General features: G+C 41.4%; 1 protein-coding gene across 10 annotated transcripts in view; it reads left to right on the top strand.

The window, feature by feature from the left end:
- Positions 1-24,196, top strand: part of POLK (DNA polymerase kappa) — a 78,395-nt gene that overhangs the window by 35,238 nt on the left and 18,961 nt on the right. For 6 of the 10 annotated variants that reach the window (XR_012158915.2, XM_073344203.2, XM_073344204.1 and 3 more), the window contains 6 exons: positions 2,310-2,462; positions 4,934-5,065; positions 8,808-8,961; positions 15,311-15,562; positions 19,348-19,472; positions 19,695-19,861. Coding sequence is in view for 9 of the 10 variants with exons in the window: in XM_073344203.2 (XP_073200304.1) it covers positions 2,310-2,462; positions 4,934-5,065; positions 8,808-8,961; positions 15,311-15,562; positions 19,348-19,472; positions 19,695-19,861 (983 nt within the window). In the remaining variant the exon portion in view is untranslated. Of the gene's footprint in view, positions 1-2,309; positions 2,463-4,933; positions 5,066-6,475; positions 6,969-8,807; positions 8,962-15,310; positions 15,563-19,347; positions 19,473-19,694; positions 19,862-24,196 lie in introns of those variants that run through there. The other 4 variants (XM_073344207.2, XM_073344211.2, XM_073344210.2 and 1 more) reach the window with 3 other exon arrangements.

Raw genomic sequence — 24,196 nt, 5'->3', positions numbered from 1 at the left:
CTCAGCCCTCCCTGTCCCCGGTAACGGATGCGTTGGCACTGGGGTGGGACGCACACCTGGGGGACCTTCAGACTCAGGGACTCTGGTCTCAAGATGAGCTCTCACTCCACATCAACATCAAGTAGTTGAGAGTGGTTCGGCTAGTGTGCCACACCTTCCAGGCTCGCTTGATGTGTCAATGTGTGAGAGTCATGACGGACAACACAACTGCAGCGTTTTACATAAACAAGCAGGGTAGGGCCCGTTTCTCTCCCCTCTGTCAGGAAGCCCTCCAGCTGTGGGAGTTCTGCATAGCCCACTCTATCCACCTGAAGGCGACATATCTCCCAAGATCACAGAACGAGCTGGCGGACTAACTCAGCAGATCGTTCCACAACCTCAAGTGGTCTATCTGGCCGGATGTCATTCTTACCATCTTCCAGAGGTGGGGAACTCCCCGTATCAGTCTCTTCACCATTTGGAGCAACAGGAAGTGCCCAAGGTTCTGCTCCTTCTGGAACCACAGTCAGGGCTCCCTTGCGGACACCTTCCTCCTCCATGGTCGGATCATCTCATGTATGTGTTCCCACCGCTTCCTCTCGTGCACAAGATCCTATTCAAAGTCCGCAGGGACAAGGTGGCAGTCATCCTGGTGGTTCCAGCGTGGCCATGACAACACTGATACACCACGCTCCTGGACCTCTTGGTAGACACTCCAATCACGCTGCCACTGATCCCGTACCTGATTACCCAAGATCATGGTCGCCTTCGTCACCCAGACCTCCAGTCTCTCCACCTCACGGCCTGGAAGCTTCATGGCTAAATTCCATGGAGCTCCTGTGCTCAGAGGTGGTCAGGGAAATTCTGCTCGATAGCAGGAAACCCTCCAGTTGGGCCACCTATCAGGCAAAATAGAAACGGTTTGCGATCTGGTGCTCCCAGGGCCATTCTCCACCATTGCAGGCCCCCATTCCTGTCCTCCTGGACCTGCTGAAGCTCAAGCAGCAAGGTCTGGCTGCTTCGTCCATCAAGGTGCACCTGGCAGCTATCTCTGCATTCCACCTGAGAATGGCTGGGCGCTCCATCTTTGCCAACCCCATGGTAGGCCACTTCCTCTAGGGCCTAGAGCACCTGTAGCCAACTGATCCCTGCATGGAACCTCAACTAGTGGGACCACCATTTGAACCGTTGGCAACTTGCTCACTTCTGCATCTACCATGGAAGGTTGTTTTTCTGGTTGCCATTACTTCAGCAAGGAGGGTTTCGGAGCTCAAGGCCCTCACCTCTGATCCTCCATACATGGTTTTCTTTAAGGATAAGGTGCAGCTCAGGCCTCATCTGGCTTTCCTTCCAAAGGTGGTGTCCCAATTTCACTCTAACCAGGACATTTTCATGCCTGTGTTTTACCCTAAACCCCATGCGAACAACCAAAAGCAATGCCTCCACTCTCTGGACATTCGATGGGCGCTTGCCTTTTATATCAACCATGCAAGGCCATTCCGGAAGTCGAACTAATTATTCGTGGTGGTAGCAGATCACATGAAAGGTCTCCCGGTCTCGTTGCAGAGGATCTCATTGTGAATTACTTCCCGTATCTGCAATTTCTACGAATTGGGCAACTTTCGAGCCCGGGCTCTCACGGCCCATTCCACGAGGGCACAGGCCTCATCAACAGCGTTCCTGGCCCAGATGCCAATCCAAGAAATCTGCAAGGCGGCGACATGGTCATCGGTGCATACATTTGCCATTCACTACACTATAACCCAGCATGGTAGAGATGATGCAGCCTTTGGTAGAGCAGTGCTCCAGTCTGTCATTCCATAACTCTGACCCCACCTCCAAGATAGGGGTTGGAGACACCTAACTGGAATCAATATGAGCAAGCACTCGAAGAAGGAAAAATGGTTACTCACGTTCTCGCAACTATTGTTCTTAGAGATGCGTTGCTCATGTGCATTCCAGACCCATTCGCCTTCCCCTCTGTCAAAGTAACTGGCAAGAAGGAACTGAGGAGGCGCCAGGTCAGCAGGGTCATATATTGAGCGCCATAGAGACACCACTCCAGGGGGCTCCACAGCCAACCCGACGGGTTCCGCCAAGGGAAATCTTTCCGATGACTGTGCACGTGGTGCGCGCACACCTAACTGGAATGGATATGAGCAACACATCTCGAAGAACAGTGAGTACTCAAAAGTGAGTAACTATTTTTTCTCCTTTTTACTATGTGACAAGGGTTTTCTTTTAGGATTGTTTGGACTGTGGCACCTTGGCCAGACTAATATATTTCTGTAATTTCTATGTTTGTGTACGTTTTATACACTTTTGTACAGGCTGACAAACTTGTGCTGGAGCTAGAGCAGAGCCGTGATCTCAGCTGCACTATTGTACACATTGACATGGATGCCTTTTATGCAGCAGTAGAAATGAGAGACAATCCAGAGCTGAAGGAAAAACCCATAGCTGTGGGATCGATGAGTATGCTGGTACGGTCAAATGTCAAGCTGATACAAAGACCAAATTACGTAAAGATTGAGAGAAACAAGATACTGCTGTGACAGGGACATTAGAAATGCATACAAAAATAACACAGATGGCAAAAATATTTGTTTTCTTACTGTGTGAATTTGGATTTTACGTTTCAAAGGACAAGGTAGTTTGCAAAATTTTAAGTTATGAAGAGGTAACAGAAAGGAAAAAGTTGTCTATTAAGCATATAAACTCTTGGCCTGGTCATTCAATTCAAGGTGGAGAATTGCATGTTGGGGCCTGTAGTCTCTTTGTGCTGTATCTTTATTTTGATGTTTAGAGCCACCCTAGGCTTAACTGTAGAGCTCTGCGGGGCACACTTTGGTTGGCAAAATTAAAAGCCAGTCTAATGTTTAGCTCCAATCTAATGTATAGCTCCTACATGGAATAAAATTTATTCATTTTGTTATTGATTAAAATATGAAAAGATATACTAATTGAGGGAGATCCTTAGAACTTAAACTACTTAGATTCAAATTATTTTAAATATGTAAAATGAGACCGGCATTTTGAAGTCTTTTTTTGTCCTTGACTGTTCATTATTAGCTAGGGTTGCCAACTTTCTAATGGCAGAAAACCAAACACCCTTTTCACGCCCTTTTTCCGAACCCCCGCCCCCGCTCACTCCATCCAACCTCCCTCCCTCCCTCGCTCTCCCCCACCCTTGCTCACTAGCTCATTTTCACCGGGCTGGGGCAGGAGGTTGGGGTGCAGGAGGGGGGCACAGGACTGGGGTAGGGGGTTGGGGTGCAGGCTCTGGGCAGTGTTTACTTCCGGCAACTCCCGGGAAGCAGCTGGCATGTCCCTCTGACTCCTAGGCACAGGGGCGGCCAGGAATCTCAGCACGCTCCCCCTGTCCACAGGCGCTGTCCCCGCAGCTCCCATTTGCCGTGGTTCCTGGACAATGGGAGCTGTGGAGCCAGCGCTCAGGGTGGGGACAGCACACAGTGCCCCCCTGGCCGCTCCTAAGTCTAGGAGCAGGATGCCACTTCAGGGAGCTGCTCGAAACAGGTAAGGAGCCTGCCAGCCCCGCGCCAAATGGACTTTTAACAGCCCGATCAGCAGTATTGACCACAGCCACTAAGGTCCCTTTTCAACCGGGCATTCCGGTCAAAAACAGGACACCTGGCAACCCCATTATTAGCAGATTCCCATCGATTTAAGTGTGAAAAGAAAACTACATTAAAGCATACAAGAAAGCTTTTAGAATTTATTTATAAACCAATGGATTTATTTTGTCTGATTCTAAAAATGATGCTGATGTGGATTATGATTAATTTGAGTGGCACATATTGGGCCAAGGTTTGTGCTGATTTACATCAAATTCAGTCAATGGAGTTGCATGGGGAATATATCATCCTAGAATTTGATCCATTGTATATAGTATGCTATAGAAGCGAACAGGGTGTAGAATTATCATTACTTTAGAGATATTATCCATTTTAACAGATTTTTTGGTGGCGCTTTTATTTTTTCTGGTCTAATAGAGTTGAGGGTGCTCAGTACCTTGCAAGATTAAGCCTATAGGCTCTGAATAGAGCAGAAGCAGTAGTAACTTAACCTTTCTTTAGTTTGTTTATTGCTTTCTCTGGAACTAGTCCTGGGAAATAATTCAATCTCCAGATATGTGTCTCCCACATAGCCTCACAGCATGTCATGTCTCAGTCCTTTTCCCATATTTCAGTGAGCCCTACTGCTCCTCAGAGTATACTAAAAGTGGAGGCCTTCAGTTAATAAAAAATATCAAGCATACTGGAATTTTATTAACTTTTAAAATTAATATTGTCTTGGATGACCATTTAATTTCAATTTTTGTTATTAATATTGGAATTAATCTCCAAAGCAAGAAAGAGAAGTATAATTTAAAGGGCATGTGAAAGATGCTGGATTGACAGGAGACTGATGTCCTTTAGCCCTGGAACAAGAATGGCATAGACAACAGCCATACAAGCTTCCCCATGCTGTTCAGCCAATTTGACTCACTCCTCTTCTAGAGAGACCACCTTTTGGGGGCAAATGGGAACAGTGTCTATGGCCTGCTCAATACTGTGCCCTTTGCTAACGTTTCTAACAAATGCCGGGTTAGTGCCTCTCTAAGCAGATCTGCAAAAACTGAAAACACTTCAGTTAAATAAGTTTATCAATTAACAAATTGACTTAATCTGAACCCGCAAACTAGAGATGAAAACTGTCCAGTTACCAGTCCCTAAAATCATGTAGTTCTCATAATGCGAATAAATTACAATGAAACATAACATACTGAATCTACAATGGAACTGGTTACTGCAGTTTGATGGATGTTCTGTGACGAGAGCATTGTCTCTATATCTTTTTACTTCAATCTTTAAAATTGCTGCATGTATTAAAACTCACAAGTATACTGTAGGATATGATTATTTAACGCTACATCTATTTTTTCCTTGCTAAGTCCACTTCAAATTACCATGCTCGGAGATTTGGGGTACGTGCAGCCATGCCTGGATTTATTGCTAAGAAACTATGCCCACATCTTACTATAGTGCCATTAAACTTCAAAAAGTATGAAGAAGTGAGTAAAGAGGTAAGTACTCAACGAGAACATCTCTCAAACCAATAGCTGTACATACTTTGTTTTAGATTTTAAGACAACAGTAAATCAAAACTTGTACATAAGATTCAAAAAAGCTAATTTTAAAGGTTAAATTTTCAAGACATGGCTTTGAATGTAAATTAAATACAGCATTTAAATTAACATTCTGTGGCAACAGGGACAAATTCATCCCTAATCTGGTTCCATATAGAGATAAGGTAATAGAGGTTTTCAAAATTATGTAATGAACAGATGATGTTGTTATATTGGTAAATTCAAAACCATAGCACATAATCTAATAATTAGGAAACTAGGGGTAAATAGGGAGAGCAAAGAGAATTACTTCATACCATAATAACCGTATGGAATACTAATTACCTGGGAGAACTCTTGAATCAAAGAGCATTAATGAGCTCAAAAGACATCTACATTTGTTTCCAGAGAATGAATGGACTGAGGAGTAAAGTGGAAACAATTAAGGAGGAAGGAAAGGTGATTACTGTTTCTTGTCCCTAGAAAAGTATGGTACATTCCTTTCCATTAAGGGAAAAAAAAACCCTATGCATGTAATTAATATATTATGATGAATAACTGTATACGTTTAAAGAAAAGGAGTACTTGTGGCACCTTAGAGACTAACAAATTTATTTGAGCATAAGCTCTCGTGAGCTACAGCTCACTTCATCGGATCACGAAAGCTTATGCTCAGATAAATTTGTTAGTCTCTAAGGTGCCACAAGTCCTCCTTTTCTTTTTGCGAATACAGACTAACATGGCTGCTACTCTGAAACCTGTATATGTTTAGATACTTTGTGTTCTTTTAAGATTTAAATAAATTGGTTTAGATTATAATCTTAAAGATTTATATGAGAGAGCTGCAAAAGCTCAGTTTGGATTAACATCCGCAAAAATATTTAGAATACATATAACCTTGTATGAAGAAAGATGAAATATATTCTGTAGATGTTGAGGCAAATTAATTGTTGGTGTAAATCCATTAATTTCAGATGAGTTACAGCAGGGATGAATTTGACCCAAGATCTACAAAAAATAGTGTGTTTTTTTCACTTAACAAGATTACTGGTAAACTAAACACTGATGTTAATTATATTTGAGGTTCTTCAATTCCATTTTATGAATATAATGTATATTATATAAATATGTGGTTTTGAGAACGAATCGGTCTTGTTTATGGTGTAATCAGGACCTCAGGATATGGATGTAGTCTTGTATTACAGTTTGTCTTGTGGATAAGGGTAAAATAGTTGAAGATTTGTATATATTTTTATGTTCTTTTATTATTGGCACTTCAGATATTATTTCCTATGACAAAGTTCCTCCTCTGCCTTGGTGGGTCCTGCGCTTACTGGCGGATTTTCTCACCTCAGAGGTTCACGGCAGCCCTCAGTTTGGCCACTTTCATGGCTCAAATCTGCCATTCACGCAGTTAGCCTCATCACTGGCCAGCATGGGGAAAGGAAGAAGAACAATCCCCGCAGTTTCTGCTGATCCACCTGGTGGATCGGGGAACAGGCCAGAGACCTTCCCCTCTGGTGGAACCCACAGTCCAGTTCAACTTCTCCGGTATCAAGTAGGGAGTTGGGGGGATAGAGGGATGGGGGGAACCCGGGCCCACCCTCTACTCTGGGTTCCAGCCCAGGGCCCTGTGGATTGCAGCTGTCTACAGTGGCTCCTGTAACAGCTGCGTGACAGCTACAACTCCCTGGGCTACTTCCCCATGACCTCCGCCCAACACCTTCTTTATTCTCACCACAGAACCTTCGTCCAGATGTCTGATAATGCTTGTACTTCTCAGTCTTCCAGTAGTATGCCTTCTCACTCTCAGCTCCTGGCGCCTCTTGCTCCTAGCTCCTCGCATGCACCACAAACTGAAGTGAGCTCCTTTTTAAACCCAGGTTCCCTGATTAGCCTGCCTTAATTGATTCTAGCAGTTTCTTGATTGGCTGCAGGTATTCTAATCAGCCTGTCTGCCTTAATTGTTTCTAGAAAGTTCCTTATTGTTCTGGAACCTTCCCTATTACCTTGCCCAGGGAAAAGGGACCTATTTAACCTGGGGCTAATATATCTGCCTTCTATCATTCTCCTGTAGCCATCTGGCCCGATCCTGTCACATTCCATTAAGGGAGCATTTGATATAATGAGGCCAGACTTCCCCATATACAAATTGTTGCACCTTCCATTGATTCCAAAGATTAGGAGGAAGGAGGCAGCGTTGTTCCCATTTTACAGATGAAGAACTGAGGCTCAGCAAGACTAATTGCTTGCCCATGGTCTCTGTGGCAGAGCCAGAAATTTAATCTAGATCTCCTGAGTGCCAGTCCAGAGCCTGAAATCTGATGTGTAGGGATCACTCTAGTGGTAATAGTATGGATCAGTGTACAGACCCATTTAGTGCCTGATGTTATATCCACTGAAGTCAATGGCAGATCTTCCATTGACTTCAGTGGTGCAGGATTATGCCCTTAGGCCTTGGCCCCTTCTTGAAAATTTCCATTTCCTCTCATTTGTTGTGGTTGTTTTTATTATATTTATACCATTTTTACTCAGACCTGGATTGAAAATAGCAAACTGATTTCACATTAGCAATCAAAACTCGTTGGGAAGGCTATGTTTTAGTCACTTTCAAGAAGAGGAAGAACCCACGACTGTCCTTGAAGATTTAAATCACAAAATTTTACTAAGAATTCTCAAGTATTTTATAGTGAAAATGAAGCATTTAAAACTAGAGAAATAGGTATCAGAATTTTATTTTGAGGATTTATTCTAAGATTTGCATTTTATAAGACCTTCAAAAGAATATTTAAACAAGAGATGACCACTGTGAGTGGTTTGGGGAGATGAAGATCTGATAGACATAAATGGGTTTTAAGGTCATATCCATTAAATAAACAGTAAATTTCTTTAATACAAAGAAATGTCACTATCAGATTGAAAAAGTAGTACTTTTACACACCACTTATGTAAGAGTGGTGTTAGTGTTAGTGAGGTCAGAGCAATGAATTATAACTTCTTAGGTGTAAGAAACCACAAAACTTTTCTGTATTTTATCAAAAGAATTGCAGTATGTAAATTAACTAAAATGAGCTGTGTGATTATTGGTAGGAATATAACTAGCACTAAGCATTGCCTATTGTCCTCAACAACTACACTAAAATATCCTCAAGCTGTCAGCTACATCAATTTATTTTTCCTATGGTTAAAGCTTTCTTCTCTTGGGCAATCATTTTTCCATATGTTAAATTAAATGTATTATATCCTTCAGATATCAATGCAAATCACAGCACAGCATGAAAAACTGAATTAGACCACATACGCATCCCAAGTTTCTGATAAACTTACAAGCCTCTTGAACTTTTTTCACATGGTTACCACAGTGTCATGGGAACCTAATGATGTGAGAGTTTATAGCCACTTAAACATATATATCACAGCTACCTCTTCAGTAAAATGAGCATTGCTCAGAGAGCCTGTTCTTTGTTTTGGTGTGTAATACTGACTTATTGCTGCTTTTAAATGAGAAACAGAAGTTTTATAAATTTTCCATATCAATGCATTATTTGCCTCATAAATACTTACAGTAATGGTACTGATTGATCATAATGGATGTGCAAGGTATGCATGTTATTGCAAAAGTATCAACTGCATTTTAATACACACCAACATGTTTTGCTATTGCAGCACAACTTTAAACTTTCTTTGTGTGTTTATCAAGGTTAGAGAAATACTGGTTGAATATGATCCTAGTTTTATGCCCATTGGCCTAGATGAAGCCTACTTGAACATAACGGAGTACTTAGAGGAAAGACAGAACTGGCCTGAAGATAAAAGAAGTTACTTCATCAAAAGAGAAAACACTGCAAAAAATGGTAACCAAATTACTAAATATTATAGATATTAGCATAGTAAAATGGAAATTATTATATATGAAAATTATGATGTATAGCTCTGTAGAGTAGTCAGTTCTGAAATGTAAACAAATCTCTTCCCTATTATAGAGGATCTTGACTCTCTGAATAGGTATTTTATAGCATACTGCAATCAGCACCATGGTATATAAGCCCTAACTTTAGAAGTGTCAGAAATCATGTTAAAAAGGCACTGCACCTGAGCTCCATTAAAGTGCATTACAAGAATAAAAATACATAAGAAATGAACTCTTCAAAAATAAAGAATGAGTAAAACATGATTACATCAGTTCTTGCTATTGGAATGTGGAAAGGCAGAAATTCCCACAGCGGGATCCACCACTGGGGATATTAAAAAGTTTTGTAGGCAAAGGCTTATGCCAGTTATTGACTTTATGCACAGATAAACTGCATAATTTTAATCTCTCACATTTCAAAACTATCAAGAAGGCCACAGAGGAGCTAAACAAGAAGACACCTTTCAATTCTACTGAAAAACACTGGCCCATCTTCTATCAGTACAAAGATGTAACAAAATGGGCATTATAAATATGTTGCATATTGGCAAGTATGCACTTAGGCATGTCTAACTTCAAAATAACACAGTTTATGCTTAAATGAACCCACTTCTTTTTTTTTTAATACCACTTGCAAACCCTCGGGACATGGAATTCTCATTGAAGTCAATGGTGGCTCTGAATGTTGAAGGCTTGTAGAGTCAGACCCTGAGAATCATAAAAATGTAGGACTGGAAGGGACCCCAATAGGTCATTTAGTCCAGTCCCCTGCACTGAGGCAGGACTAAGTATTATCTAAACCATCTGTGACAAGGTATTTGTCTAACCTGTTCTTAAAAACCTCCAATGACAGAGACTTTACAACCTTCCTAGGTAATTTGTTCCGGTGCTTAACTACCCTTACATTTTAGTTTTTCTATGTCTAACCTAAATCAGCATTGCAGCAATTTGACCCCATTACTTCTTGTCCTGTCCTCAGTGGATAAGAACAGATTATCACCTCTTCTTTATAACCACCTTTTATGTATTTGAAGACTGTTACCATGTCCCCCCTCAGTCTTCTTTTCTCCAGACTAAACAAACCTGATTTTTTCAGTCTTTCCTCGTGGGTCATGTTTTCTAGACGGTTAATCATTTTTGTTTCTCTCCTCTGGATTTTCTCCAATTTGTCCACATCTTTCCTGAAGTGTGGTGCCCAGAACTAGACACAGTAGTCCAGCTGAGGCCTTATCAGTGCTGAGTAGTGTGAAAGAATTACTTCTTGTGTCTTGCTTACAACACTCCTGCTAATACATCCCAGAATGATGTTTGCTTTTTTTGCAATAGTATTATATTTTTGTCTCATATTTAGTTTGTGACCCACTATTACCCTCAGATCCTTTTCTACAGTACTCCTTCTTAGGCAGTCATTTCCCAGTTTGTGTTTGTGCAATTGATTAATCCTTCCTGAGTGTAGTACTTTGCATTTGTCCTTATTGAATTTCATCTTATTTATTTCAGACCATTTCTCCAGTTTGTCAAGATCATTTTGAATTTTAATCCTGTCCTCCAAAGTGTTTGCAACTATAGGCAGCAAGTTATATGGACCTGTGGTGCCCGCGCTCCACCAATATTTAGGAACCTGTGCCCAGCTCCATCAATGTTTGGGCTTACCATGCTTTGGGGGCCCCTTGCTTCAGAGGGACGCGGGGTCCAGGGTGGCCTGGGGAGCTAGCAGGGGGGCCTGGCACGGGCAGCAGCAAGCGACCCGGCCTCGGCCTGCCCCGCTCCGCTCCACCCCGCTGGCTCCCAGCGTCGCTCGGTGGAGGGGGTGGAAGCTGGAAGGAGGTGGGGCAGGTACTTGGGGGAAGGGGTGGAATGTGGGTGGGGAGAGGGCGGAGCAGGGGCAGGCTTGGGCCAGGTCACTTGTTGCTGCCAGGAGCCCCCCATAATGGTTGCCCTAGTCTGTCCTATGGACTGGACAGCTCTGCTTGGACCCATTCTGGACACCACCAAAAATTATACAAACCTGGCACACATGTTTGCAACCCCTCACAGCTTGGTATCATCTGCAAACTTTATAAGTGTACTCTCTATGCCATTATCCAAATCATTTATGAAGATATTCAATAAGAATGTCAGAGAGGCCACAATGGGTCAGACCAAAGGTCCATCTAGCCCAGTATCCTGTCTTCCGACAAAAAGAAAAGGAGGACTTGTGGCACCTTAGAGACTAACAAATTTATTTGAGCATAAGCTTTCGTGAGCTACAGCTGTAAAAAGTGAGCTGCAGCTCACAAAAGCTTATGCTCAAATAAATTGGTTAGTCTCTAAGGTGCCACAAGTCCTCCTTTTCTTTTTGCAGATACAGACTAACACGGCTGCTATTCTGAAACCTATCTTCCGACAGTGGCCAATGCCAGGTGCCCCAGAGGGAATGACTAGAACAGGCAATCTCAAGTGATCCGTCGCCCATTCCCAGCTTCTGGCGAACAGAAGCTAGGGACACCATCCCTGCCCATCCTGGCTAATAGCCATTGATGGACCTATCCTCCATGAACTTATCTAGTTCCTTTTTGAACCCTATTATAGTCTTGGCCTTCACAACATCCTCTGGCAAAGAGTTCCATAGACTGTGCATTGTGTGAAAAAAATACTTCCTTTTGTCTGTTTTAAACCTGCTGCCTATGAATTTAATTTGGTGACCCCGAGTTCTTGTGTTATGAGAAGGAGTAAATAACACTTCCTTATTTACTTTCTCCACATCAGTCATGATTTTATTGACCTCAGTCATCAGGGCCGTTCTTACCCATGTGCAAAGCACGCAGCTATGTAGGGCACCAAGAAATTTATTTCCTGGTGCCCTGTGCAGCTGTGTGCTGCTCCCGTCCCTGCTCCACCTCTTCTCCAGGTCCCCTGCCCCAGCCGCACCCCCACTCCCCTGAAGAGTGCAGCAGGGCCGGGCCTGCACTCTCCGGCGGCGGGAGTGCAGCAACCCAGCCCCAGCCGCACTGCCAGTGAGAGCTGGGAGGTGGTTCCCCCTGCCCACCAAGCCAGGCCCCCTCCCCTCCTGGAGGCCTCTGGCCCAGCTCCCCCCCCCCGCCCGCAGAGGCCTGGGGTCCCACATGCACCCCCCGCAGAGGGGCTGTGGAGGGTGGACCCAGTGCAGGAGCCCACTCTATGCCCTTCCAGCTTGATTCTGAACCACTAATAACTACTCTGAGTACGGTTTTCCAGACAGTATAAAATGAACTTGTAATAGGTTTGTCTATGCTATATTTCTTTAGTTTCTTTATGAGAAGGTCATGTGAGATGGTATGAGAAGCCTTAATAGGGTCAACATATATGACTTTTACTGCTCCACCCCTATGCACAAGGCTTGTTACCTTGTCAAAGAAGGCTATTAGGTTGGTTTGACAAGATTTGTTTTTGACAAATCCATGTTGACTGTAATTTATTACCTTATTTTCTTCCAGATGCTTACAAATTGATCAATTATTTGCTCCATTATCTTTCCAGGTACCAAAGTTAAGCTGACTGATGTATAATTCCCTGGGTTGTTTTTATTCCTCTTTTTTATAGATACATACTATATTTGCCATTTTCCAGTCCTCTGTTATCTCTCCCGTCCTCCATGAGTTCTCAAAGATAATCGCTTATGTCTCAGAGATCTCTTCAGACAGTTTCTTAAATAATCTACTGTGTATTTCACCAGGCTCTGCCGACTTGAAGACATTGAACTTATCTAAGTAATTCTTAATTTGTTCTTTGTCGATTTTAGCCTCAGATCCTACCCCATTTACACTGATGTTCACTGTGGTAGTCATCCAATCACTGCTGATTTTTTTGGTGAAAACTGAAAAGGCATTTAACAGTTCAGCCATTGCTGCATTTTCTGTTGTTGTTTTCCCTCCTCATTCAGTAATGGGCCTACGCTGTCCCTGGTCTTCCTCTTGCTTCTAATGTATTTGTAAAATGCTTCTTGTTATCCTTTATATCTCTAGCTAGTTTAATCTTGTTTTGTGCCTTGGCCTTTCTAATTTTGTCCCTACATGCTTGTGTTTGTTTTTTTATATTCATCCTGTATAATGTGACCTAGTTTCCACTTCTTGTATGACTCTTTTTTAAGTTTTAGGTCATTGAAGATCTCCTGGGAAAGCCAGGGTGTCCTCACTTCCTGTCTTTCCTGTGCATCTCTTTTGCCTTAATAATGTCTCTTTTTTAAAAACTGCCAACTCTCCTGAACTCTTTTTCTCTTTTGCTTGCGTCCCATGGGATCTTATCTACTAATTTTCAGTGACTGACAAAATTTACATGGCAAGCCTCTTGTTGAGGTTGGCAGAGAAGTCTGGTTAAAGGGTTTTCATTCAGGGAAGAACTTAGAGCAAATGGTTTAGATATTTCAAAATAAGATTATAAGCAAAGCTTTCCTTTTTTTTTAACACTGAAGTTATGCTTTTAATGGATACCTTAAAGTAGTTTTGACCCTAAATTTGTGGTAGACTTTGTGTATTTAAAAGAAAATAATTTACAAAATCTAAAGCTATATTAATAGAAATATTGGAGGAACTTTATACACTTCAGTGAACAATTTTTGGTTTTGGATATAAATATTCCCTTTCAGTGTGTGCAACCTAGATATAGCAATGTTTTGCTACTGCATGAAAAACTGAAACTGATCCTGACTAATCTATTTTAATTTCTGAGTCAAGTGAAGTCCAAAAAAGTAAATAATCAGCATTTTTAAGTCATTTTTAAATGGTTTTTTATTGGATTTTTAATAATCAGAGATTTAAAAATCAGTTTTAATATGCTGCATTAGTAACATATATATATATATTTTAAATCTGCTTTTTAATGCAAAAATTCCTTCAAACTATTTTGGAAAAAAATCTGATATTAAAAAAAGACACTTTCAAGGTATATTTTTATAACATTAAAATAAACCTTTGGAACCTTGACAGTGAAATCCTTTTCCTTAGTGAAATAAGTGTTTTAATTGTGGGGAGGGGAGGACATATGATTATTTACCCTCTACTCCCCTGCTCTCCCCACATATACATTCTGTTCGTCAAACCTCGGGGGCCAGGTGCATCTGGAATTCCCATTTCGCTCCTGCCATGGGCCATAATCAACATAAAAAGTATTTTTCTCTCTCTCCCTTGAGGACACAGTGGGCCTGAATATTCCCCAAGATGTTGTGTAATTTACACATGATCTCACAAACACATCTACTCCCACTTGTTCTTTCCATTTTTTTTCTCATTACAGTTTTCTTTTCAACAGATCTCTTAGCTGTTGTAAATATGTGCAAAACTTGGTAATATTTTCCATATTATCGAAGTACTATAATCTTTTTTCAGTTTGTTACCTTCCCTGCTTTGGTACTTTTGCAAGCTGCACTGCAGAGCCCCTCACTGGACTTTACCTGGTTGGATACACCTAGAAGATATTGGATAGAGCTGGTCAGAAATTTTCAGTGGACTGTTTTTCCATTAGAAAATGCAGATTCATCAAAAGCTACATGTTCTGCATGAATGTGTGTCTTTTCACCAATCTTTCAGTGGAACCCCTCAGCAGTCCAGGTTATCAAGGATTCCAGACTCAAGTTCCTCACAGCCCATATGGCAAGGAGTTTGGGAACCTGGGGTCATAATCTCCCTGGCTCTCCGGCAGCCTGCCTGGCACTAGGAATGTGGGCTCCCCAGTAGCTCACCAGGTGAGCTTCCCATGAGGCTGGGAAGCTCTGGCTGCTGGGAGCCTGAATTCTGCTGCAGCCTGCCAGGTGAGCTGCAGAGGAACCAGGGAACTTGGGATCCTCAGTATCCTGCTTGCGGGGGGCCACATGGCAGGCTGCAGCAGAGCCAAAGCTTCTAGGCACCCTTGTTTCAGAAACACCAGAATATTCCCACAGAGAGAATGTTTTAGTGTTTCTGAAACAAAATGTTGCAGAATTTCACTTCCACAAAAAAATTGTAACGTTTTAACTTTTTATCTCAATTTGGGACAAAAACATTTCCAAAATTTCAATTTTTTTCCCCACCAAAGTGAAATTCAGTTTCCTGGCCAAATCTAATCCTGGGCCAAGCTCAAATTGCATATACAATGAGATGGTTATGACCTTTCTTTTTAAAAAAATGGACCAGTAATTGAAATTATTTCAGCTACATAATTACTTGAACTTTGCAAACAGAAAAAAGTGAAATAGCTAAATCAGCTTTTTTCAGGAGCTGTGCAGGGGAATCAATTCACAGAATATACGTTGCTTATTAAGAAGTATGAGTTACACATCTATGTACCCTTTCATAATGTAGGTAAACAAGATGTAACTGCACCCAATGAACTAAAGTTGAATGAAGATGCACACTCATCCTCACCAATATTGTTTGAAGATAATACTTTTATAACAGAGGAACAGCCAGTTGCTACTTCCCATCTGTACACTGAAGAACAGGGAGATCAAGAACTGTTGCTAAATTCAGTGGTCTTTGGAACTTCAGCTGAAGAAGTTGTGAAGGAAATTCGCTTTCGGATTGAGCAAAAAACTGGATTGACTGCCAGTGCAGGTACACACATGTATATAAATAATACTAATTGCATGTTTGTAGTGCCTTCCACCCAGTGATCTCAAAGTGCATTACAAGCATTAAAAAATTAGCCCTGCACCACCTCTTTGGTGTAAGGAAGTATACCCCATTTACAGGTGTGTAAACTGAAGCATCAAGATTGTGACTTGCTCAAGGCCACATCACACAAGAAATCTCTTTCAGAGTCAAGAATAGAGCCCAGTATTGTGCTTTATTTAACCAGAAGAAATCTTTCTTCTTTAATTAGTTGCTATTGCTGGCATTGTATACTTTTGGTTAATGATAGCAGTCACATCATCCTTTTTCTTCCTGGTTTCCTTTTCAATCATATCTCCTCCGCTAATGTGGAAAAGTGACCCAGTTGGCTCAGGCAGTAGTCTTACATCTCTGGACAGCTGCATTTAAATCTTAACTTGCACTGCTGATTTTGTAAGGTTTTGATCAAAGATAGATTTAACACTGGAATGCTATAGTTGCTACTAGTTAGGATAAAGGCACATTAGCAAAGCTGTGTGGAGAAAGAAACATGTTCAGCGCTTGCCCATCCTGTGCCTTGCTCGAGCTAGTTTTTAATCACTTTCTTGAGCACGAAATACACTGACATATTAAAAATAAAATAAACTGTTTACTAGACAGATTAATATTTACTTTCCAAGGCAGTGGAAGTTTTAGATCTGTGCAGCTCGTACTTGCCCAACTGATCTTCCAACTGGAACTCGATCTATGATATCATAGAATCATAGAATCTTAGGGTTGGAAGGGACCTCAGGAGGTCATCTAGTCCAACCCCCTGCTCAAAGCAGGACCAATACCCAACAATATTCTGTCTGAATTGCCCCTATTAGGATGCGTCAGAGATTAAATCCCCAAAGTGCATTCAGTCCATTAGTTCAGGTAGTTGCTCTTCAGGACTCTTAGGGCTAGTCTACACTGGCAACACTAAAGCGCTGAACTCTCCCAGTGCTCTAAAAAAACTACCTCCACGAAGGGAATAGTTACCAGCTCTGGGAGCACGGCTCACAGCACTGGTGCACTGTCTACACTGGCACTTTACAGTGCTGAAACTTGCTGCTCTCAGGGGGGTGTTTTTTCACACCCCTGAGCGAGAAAGTTGCAGCGCTGTAAATTGCCCGTGTAGACAAACCCTTAATGACTAGCTGATTTGTGTAAAAGAGTTATCAGAGCCTGCGGAGCTTGGAGCACAGGGGAGAGGCAGGCAGGAAGTAGGCAGGGGAAATGTCATGTGAAAACATGGGTAGAGGAGAGAGCAATAGGATGAGACAAAGCCGGATGAAACCCAACATGTTACTTCAGGTAGGGCCCTGCAAAACTCAGGAGCAATACTGCTTGACTGTCAAAAAATTTTTAGTTTCATTTCTCTAAAATTTCATCCTTCTCTTGATGAGTCACTGTTTAGAAAAGGGGGGTGGACCTCTTAAGGATGCCAGGGATTTGAAGAACGAAAATGAAAAGTGATTACTGTTTAATAATCTGACAATCTAGAAAGCCAATTGGACAATATTAGTAAGCAGTGATATACAGAATGGTTCCTAGCATCACCAGGAATACATTATAATCACTGTAAACAGCAGTCAGTCTTTAAATCATCGAGGCTATAGAGAAGAATCAATCTATTAGTCACCTGCTATTCACCTCTTAGTACCAACAGGGTTCAGCTGTAAAAACCCAGTTATTTTGTGTGATGACTGGGAAATCTGTCAGTACAGTTTATGATTTCTGGTTGATACTATGAAGTTGTATTATGAAGAACTGCTGTATCATGAGTGCCTTTGTGTATGTGGATCCACCATTACTGATAGATCCTGTAGCAGGGACAATAGGGAGTACTAAAGTTTAACAACAGTACTTTAACCACTCCAAAGTTATGCTAAAAAGCAGCTGCATCCTTAGAAAACCAGTGTTATCTTATTTCTCTGGACAGTGGGCGGGGGAGGTAGGAGCAATGGAAAGTTACTCAAAAGACAGAACAAAGGAAGCTGGAGATAGGGGGAGTTAAATAGCAAGCCACACAAGGAACAGAGGAAGAACGAGACAGGAAAAGGAAGTGTGGGGCAGGTGAAAGTAAGATCATACAAGCTGGGGAAGGGACTCTATGACAGAAAGAAATCACCCAGCATGTAACAGCTTGCATGAGGCCTGGCCCGCCTGCCTGTTTTTCTGGACACAGATGGTCCCTAAGGGCTCACAAGGGAATTGTGAGCTGGGAAGTGGCATTGTGGTTAAATGTTAGTTGTTCTGTAGGATCTGTGCTTTACATGACTAAGTAAAAGAGCATTAAGATAATGGACTCTATGCAGAGTGTGAGAGTATGTCATATGCTTTACAACTACCGGAAGCTCTGGAGAGCTCTAAACTGTAACCAGAAGCTTCACACCTTTGGGGTGTAGTTTTGGGGGTGAGTATGGTTAAATAACTGGGGTACCTTGGGGATCAGTGCTGGCCCTGGGATATAAGGTGCAAGTGGGCTGAGGAGCTCTGCCTGAGATTCAGTGCCCAGGCAATGTGCTAGAGGGGCCAAGGGAGGAAACAGGGCTACAGCCTGCTGAGACTCTGGAAGCTTAAAACATTGAGGGAGCCAGAGGCTTGGGTTCCCCTCACAGCAGTCCAGTGGATGGCTGGAAGGGAGTGCCCAGCTGGATCTATGGCACTTTATTTACTAAAAAGAGCAAAAAAGACACACACAAATCAATAAAAAGGATAAATCACCCTTAATTCTCAAGGACAGATAGATATTCCATCTATCCTTGATACTTACATGATACCCATTACCATAGTACTTGAACACCTCACAGTTTTTTGTGTAATTATTTTCACAACATCCCTGTGAGGTAGGGGAGCATTATTATCCCTTTTTTACAGATGGGAGAACTGAGGCACTGAGAAGCTAAATGACTTGCCCAGAGTACCACAGAAGGTTGGTGGTGGATCGGGGACCTGAGCTCAGGTCTCCTAAGTTCTAAGCTAGTGCCATAACCACTAGACTATCTTTCCTCATCCTTGGTGAAGCTCTACTAAAATGTTTAGGTTGTTAAATGTGTCATAACTATTTGCCAGATCTCTGAACTGTAATTGATTGAGATACCTCATTCATATTTAGACCAAACATAACTTCTCTTCCTCACCAAGCTCTCTCTTTTACTGTAAATTACTGTCATACTAATGTGAAATCATGTACCAAGTTGCAGAAAACTTTGCGTTTAAAGAAACATAACCCCTCATCACTTAATTATATATATTGCATTTATATATAGTCCCTTTCATCCTGCATATCTCAAAGTATTTTATACCCCTAACCTGATGTACAAACTATATACAATGAGTGCTTTAGCCACTATTTCATAACTAAAATGAAACATAGCAGTTCTCATGTGCCTATTCTTTCAAAAAGTGCCGAAGGACTGTAGTGACCAAAATGGGTGAAGTATCAGAGGGGTAGCCATGTTAGTCTGGACCTGTAAAAGTGGCAAAGAGTCGTGTGGCACCTTATAGACTAACAGACGTATTGGAGCATAAGCTTTTAGTCTATAAGGTGCCACAGGACTCTGCCGCTTTTACAGAATGGGTGAGAATCTCTGTTTTACATCAGTCTTCTCCTTTCTGTTCTTGTTTGGTCTTTGCCACGCATAGAATGACTAATTTTACACCTTTAAATCTAGGAACATTGAAATGGAAGATTGAGACTTGTGATTAAAATGTTTGTTGTGTTTCTTTCTTTTGTTTTGTTTTGTTCGTTTGTTTTTAAGGAATTGCTCCAAATATGACTTTGGCAAAAATGTGCAGTGATCAGAATAAACCTAATGGACAGTACAGAATCTCCCCTGATAGGCAATCTGTAATGGACTTCATCAAAGATTTACCCATTAGAAAGGTGAGAATATTATCAAATTTACTATACACTGATGTCCTCCTTACATGAATGCTAGTGTTCTAAAACAGATCATTTACTTAAAGATAATTTCATTTCTTCAGTGCCAGCCTAGTTCTAAAAATGTGTTTGAGTTGAATTATACTGAATGTTAAACATTAAGCATTTATCCAAAGATTTCAAAAATTGCAATTTCATTGAGACACATTAATTCTTGTTCTTCAGGTGCCTGGTATAGGAAAAGTAACAGAAAAAATGCTAAAAGCTCTTGGAATTCTGACTTGCACTGAACTTTACCAGCAGAGGACACTGCTTTCTCTCCTTTTTTCAGAAACATCTTGGCATAATTTCTTGGATGTCTCACTTGGTTTGGGTTCAATGGATTTGGAAAAGTATGTCTTGGTATATGCTTTGCTGCGTGTACTTTACGTTTTGTTAAATATTTCCCCAAGTGTGTTACACATGTTACACATTGTGAGTGTTATAAGATGGATTTGCTGGGGTTGACATTAAAAATATCTGTCAGGTAAGTTTGGATAGTATCGTATATAAAAATTGTGACTGTTAGTAATATCTTACACATAACGCCTGCTTTATTGCTGTACAAATGTTAACTTACAAAGCAACCACTTTTTAAAAAGTGTAGGATTTGTTAATGTATGGCTCTTTGGAGTACACAGAATAGGTAGAGAGCTTATAGAAACCAAAATCCCTGTCTGGTTTATGAAATCTAAATGGTCTGCCAAACAAAGCTCTGGCCATGCATGCACACCAAGAAAATGAATAGTGCCTAGTTTGAGACAGCTGTATGGTGAGCACATGTTGTTGAGAACAGGGTTCTCAACCTTTTTCTTTCTGAGGCCCCCTACAACATGCTATAAAAATTCCACGGCCCACCTGTGGCACAAGAACTGAGTTTCTGCATATGAAAGCCAGGATCGGCATTAGGGGGTTGCAAGGAGGGCAATTGCCTGGGGCCTTACGCCACAGGGGCCCCTGTGAAGCTAAGCTGCTCAGGCTTTAGCTTCATCCCCCGGTGGTGGGGCTCAAGGCCTCAGCCCTATGCACTGGGGCTTCAGCTTTCTGACCTGGGCCCCAGCAAGTCTAATGCTGGCCCTGCTTGGTGGACCCCCTCAAACCTGCTCACAGCCCCACAGGGGGCCCCAGACCCCTGCTTGAGAACCACTGTTTTAGAATAACCTTTGTTGTTGGTAGCTACTGGTGTGGTGCCTGCTCTTGTTCGATGATGATAACAGTCAGCTGCATGCGTGTTCCCTCTGTGTGCTGCCCCAGCTCTGCGCAGATAGCTAACACAGCAGACCTTGAGAGAACCCCCAAAAATCACAGACTCTAATAAGGCACAAAGGAACCCAAGCCAGGTTTATTGTCATACAAAGCATGGTAATAGTTCCCTATAGACTCTACAGGGCATACTACGAATTTGTGCTCCCTGGCAGTGGACACAGCTCAGTCAGTGGTGGGACACTCCACTGCCCCCTAGGCTGGACAACGATGTGCGCTCCCGGACCTACTTTTATACAGTTGCAGGACAGATTACTCATCATAGTTCAAATGAATCTATCCATCTTGTTGTCCTTTTGACCCTATCTTTGAGATGCACCTATCTGTTCCTGGTTATGTCTGTGGAGTGTTCGGATGCCATCTTGGCACACGTTCCTCTCACTAGCACTTATGTGTGTGTGCACGTGCTTCTAACAACCTTTTCTTGCCAACTTCTGTGAGTGGGACCTGCCTCTGGCTCACAGCCCAGCTTTGCTTAACACTGCCTGGAAGTATTTTGGTTCAGGCTTCAGGCCTCAGACTGGGCCTCTGATACAAGAGTTTATGTTTCAGGGCCTTCTCTTACTACAACCTTATCAATACTAAAATGGATTACGAGATATGTCATACATATAACTAACCTAAACAGGGTTTATTTTATTATAATTATTTAGCTTCATCATAGAAGTGCACAAGTATTTCTTCCATGTAGTTAATACACCTTCGCTATTCATAATTATTCCTATATGATCTTAAAACAAACACATAGTGTCAGATCTTCAGCTGGTGTAAATTGTCACAGCTCCATTGACTTCAATTGACTACATCAGTTGAGGATCTGTCTCTAGTTTCTATGTCTCCTACCGTGATTAAATATAATTTTTTAAAATTGATAGTATGATCGACTCTGAATTTGTTGGGGTGGAACCCAACGTTTGTCTGTCTTTCTTCATATCTAATCTAATCCATAGTATTTCTGAAGCTCCTATCATCATAGTATCTAAATGCTGCCCTTATAGGCTCCTAATGGAGAAAAAAGAGGGTCCAATATCTGCTCAAAAACTATCACCCTCCCACACGCCTGCCTTGAATGCAAATACACATCCTCCCATCACTCTAAAACCACTGAACATTTTGCCATTCTGCTCATGTTTAGTAACCAAGAGCCCTAGTTAAAGATTCTGAAACCCTTTCTTTTTAATCCTGCCATGCTGTTGCTTTTGGGTATGTCTGCACTGAAAGTGTGTGTGTGGGGTGAGGGAGAGGGGGTAAGCCTGTGACAGCAAGTCTTAAACTCTGAGTCAACTGATTCATGCTTATGGGGCTCATGCTACAAAGCTAAAAATAGCAGTGTAGACATTCCCTCTTGGGCTGGAGCCCAGACTCTGAGACCGTGTTCTCTCGCTGCGTTTCAAAGTCCAGGCTCCAGACCAAGCAGGAACATCTGCATTGCTATTTTTGGCTTGTAGTACAAGCCCCAAGAGCCTGAGTCAGTTGATCTGGGCTCTGAAACTCATTGCCGTGGTTTTTTTGTTTTAATTTCTAATGTAAATAAAACCAAGCAGTGTAGATGTACCCTAAGAGAATTTGGAGCCTAAAACCATTTTCAAAAGTGCTTTGGCACTTAGGCTAAATCTCATTGAAAGTCACTGGGACTTAGGCTCCAAAGGCTCTTAAGCACTTTTGAAAATATTACCTCTTGTTCTTACCATTGCTTCTCTGGTATTAACAGAATGAGAAATCCTTCCTTTAAGACTGAAAAATAATCTCATAAGTAGTCAAAAGAAATACAGCTGTTTAACAGCACACATTTTGAAAAACAGTTTGGGGGCTCTTTTTAGGTTTGAAAAGCACAGTATAAATGTAAGCTATCATTTATTTAAAAAAATAAAAATAAAAAAGTCTTCACACCACAAAAGCTTAGATCAATAAAAAACACCACAAATCTTTGTACTTTTTCCAAAGTACATAGTAAATTTATATCTTTAAAGGTGACTTGTGAAGCATAACATAGCTTGTCCAGTTTTTCTTTATGATGGATAAAGAAAGCCTGAAAGTTTTTGTTTTTAATTACAAAAATAATCTGCTTGATTTTATTTACATTAGAAATCAAAGTCCTGTCTGGTTTTGAGGACTTCATAATGACTGTGAAAAGTTAAAGCAATAGGGACATTTATAAGAACGAAGAACAAAAACATTAAGTCATCAGAAAGGCAAGAGATTTTTTGTCAAACTGTTTTAAAGCTTTGTTTTTTCTTTGGTCTTGTTAATACATATTTTAACTTCAGTGATGAACATTTTGGAGAAAGCAAGCCTTTGTTAAAGTTTCAATCCTTGCTCCTTCCAAAGATGTTTGAGTATACGGTAAATATCCCAGAGAGCTCTCAGATGATTGTACCTAATTTTTTTGGAGAACAAACTTGATATTCCTGATCCAGGCAAAAATAAGCCAAAATTAATTAAAAAAAAAAAAGCCTGAAGACACATTGGTTTATACTATATCTCATAAAAAGTGACAAAAGGCACACAAGCCCCACTTAAAAGAAATCCTTTACAAGTCACTTTTTTAAAGGATGAAAGTCTGATTCAGCTGGAAAGAGGATTTTCCTCTTTCTTTAAAAAAAAAAATAAGATTGGTATATTCATGATTTTAGTAGAAGCACTTTGCAGAGATAGTGAGTCAAGAAAGTGGAAGAATTGTATGTAATCTGTTAATTTGTTTTTAAAGCCCCAAAGCCCTTCTGGTCACTAATGGGTATGGCTGACTCATAGTGCAAATGGTTAATTGTATTAACAGCCATTACTGATCTACAGTTTCTTTCTTCATCTGTAATATACACAATTTTAAGAGGAAGAAAAATTCCCAGTTTTCCATTTCCTTGCAATGCTGATTTATGCAAGGTTCTCAGATACGTTAACATTCAAATCCCATAGAAAAGATTACAATTATACACTGAAATCTTCTTGGTTAACTATGAAGCAGTGGGGGCAAAAGACATATCTGACTTCAAGACAAAGCTTGATAAGTTTATGGAGGAGATGATATGATCGGATGGCTTAATTTTGGCAATTAATTGATCTTCGACTAGTAGCGGAAGATATGCCCAATGGCCTGTGATGGGATGTTAGATGGGGTGGGATCTGAGTTACTACAGAGAATTCTTTCCTGGGTGTCTGGTTGGTGAGTCTTGCCCACATGCTCAGGGTTTAGCTGATCACCATATTTGGGGTCGGGAAGGAATTTTCCCCCAGGGCAGATTGGCAGAGGCCCTGGGTGTTTTTCACCTTCCTCTGCAGCGTGGGGCACGGGTCACTTGCTGGAGGATTCTCTGCACCTTGAAGTCTTTAAACCACGATTTGAGGACTTCAATAGCTCAGACATAAGTTAGGGGTTTGTTACAGGAGTTGGTGGGTGAGATTCCATGGCCTGCGTTGTACAGGAGGTC

Source organism: Lepidochelys kempii, chromosome 5 (assembly GCF_965140285.1).
Source record: "Lepidochelys kempii isolate rLepKem1 chromosome 5, rLepKem1.hap1, whole genome shotgun sequence".
Taxonomy (NCBI): domain Eukaryota; kingdom Metazoa; phylum Chordata; order Testudines; family Cheloniidae; genus Lepidochelys; species Lepidochelys kempii.
The sequence above is the reverse complement of the archived record's forward strand: the minus strand, read 5'-3'. Positions and strand labels throughout refer to the sequence as shown.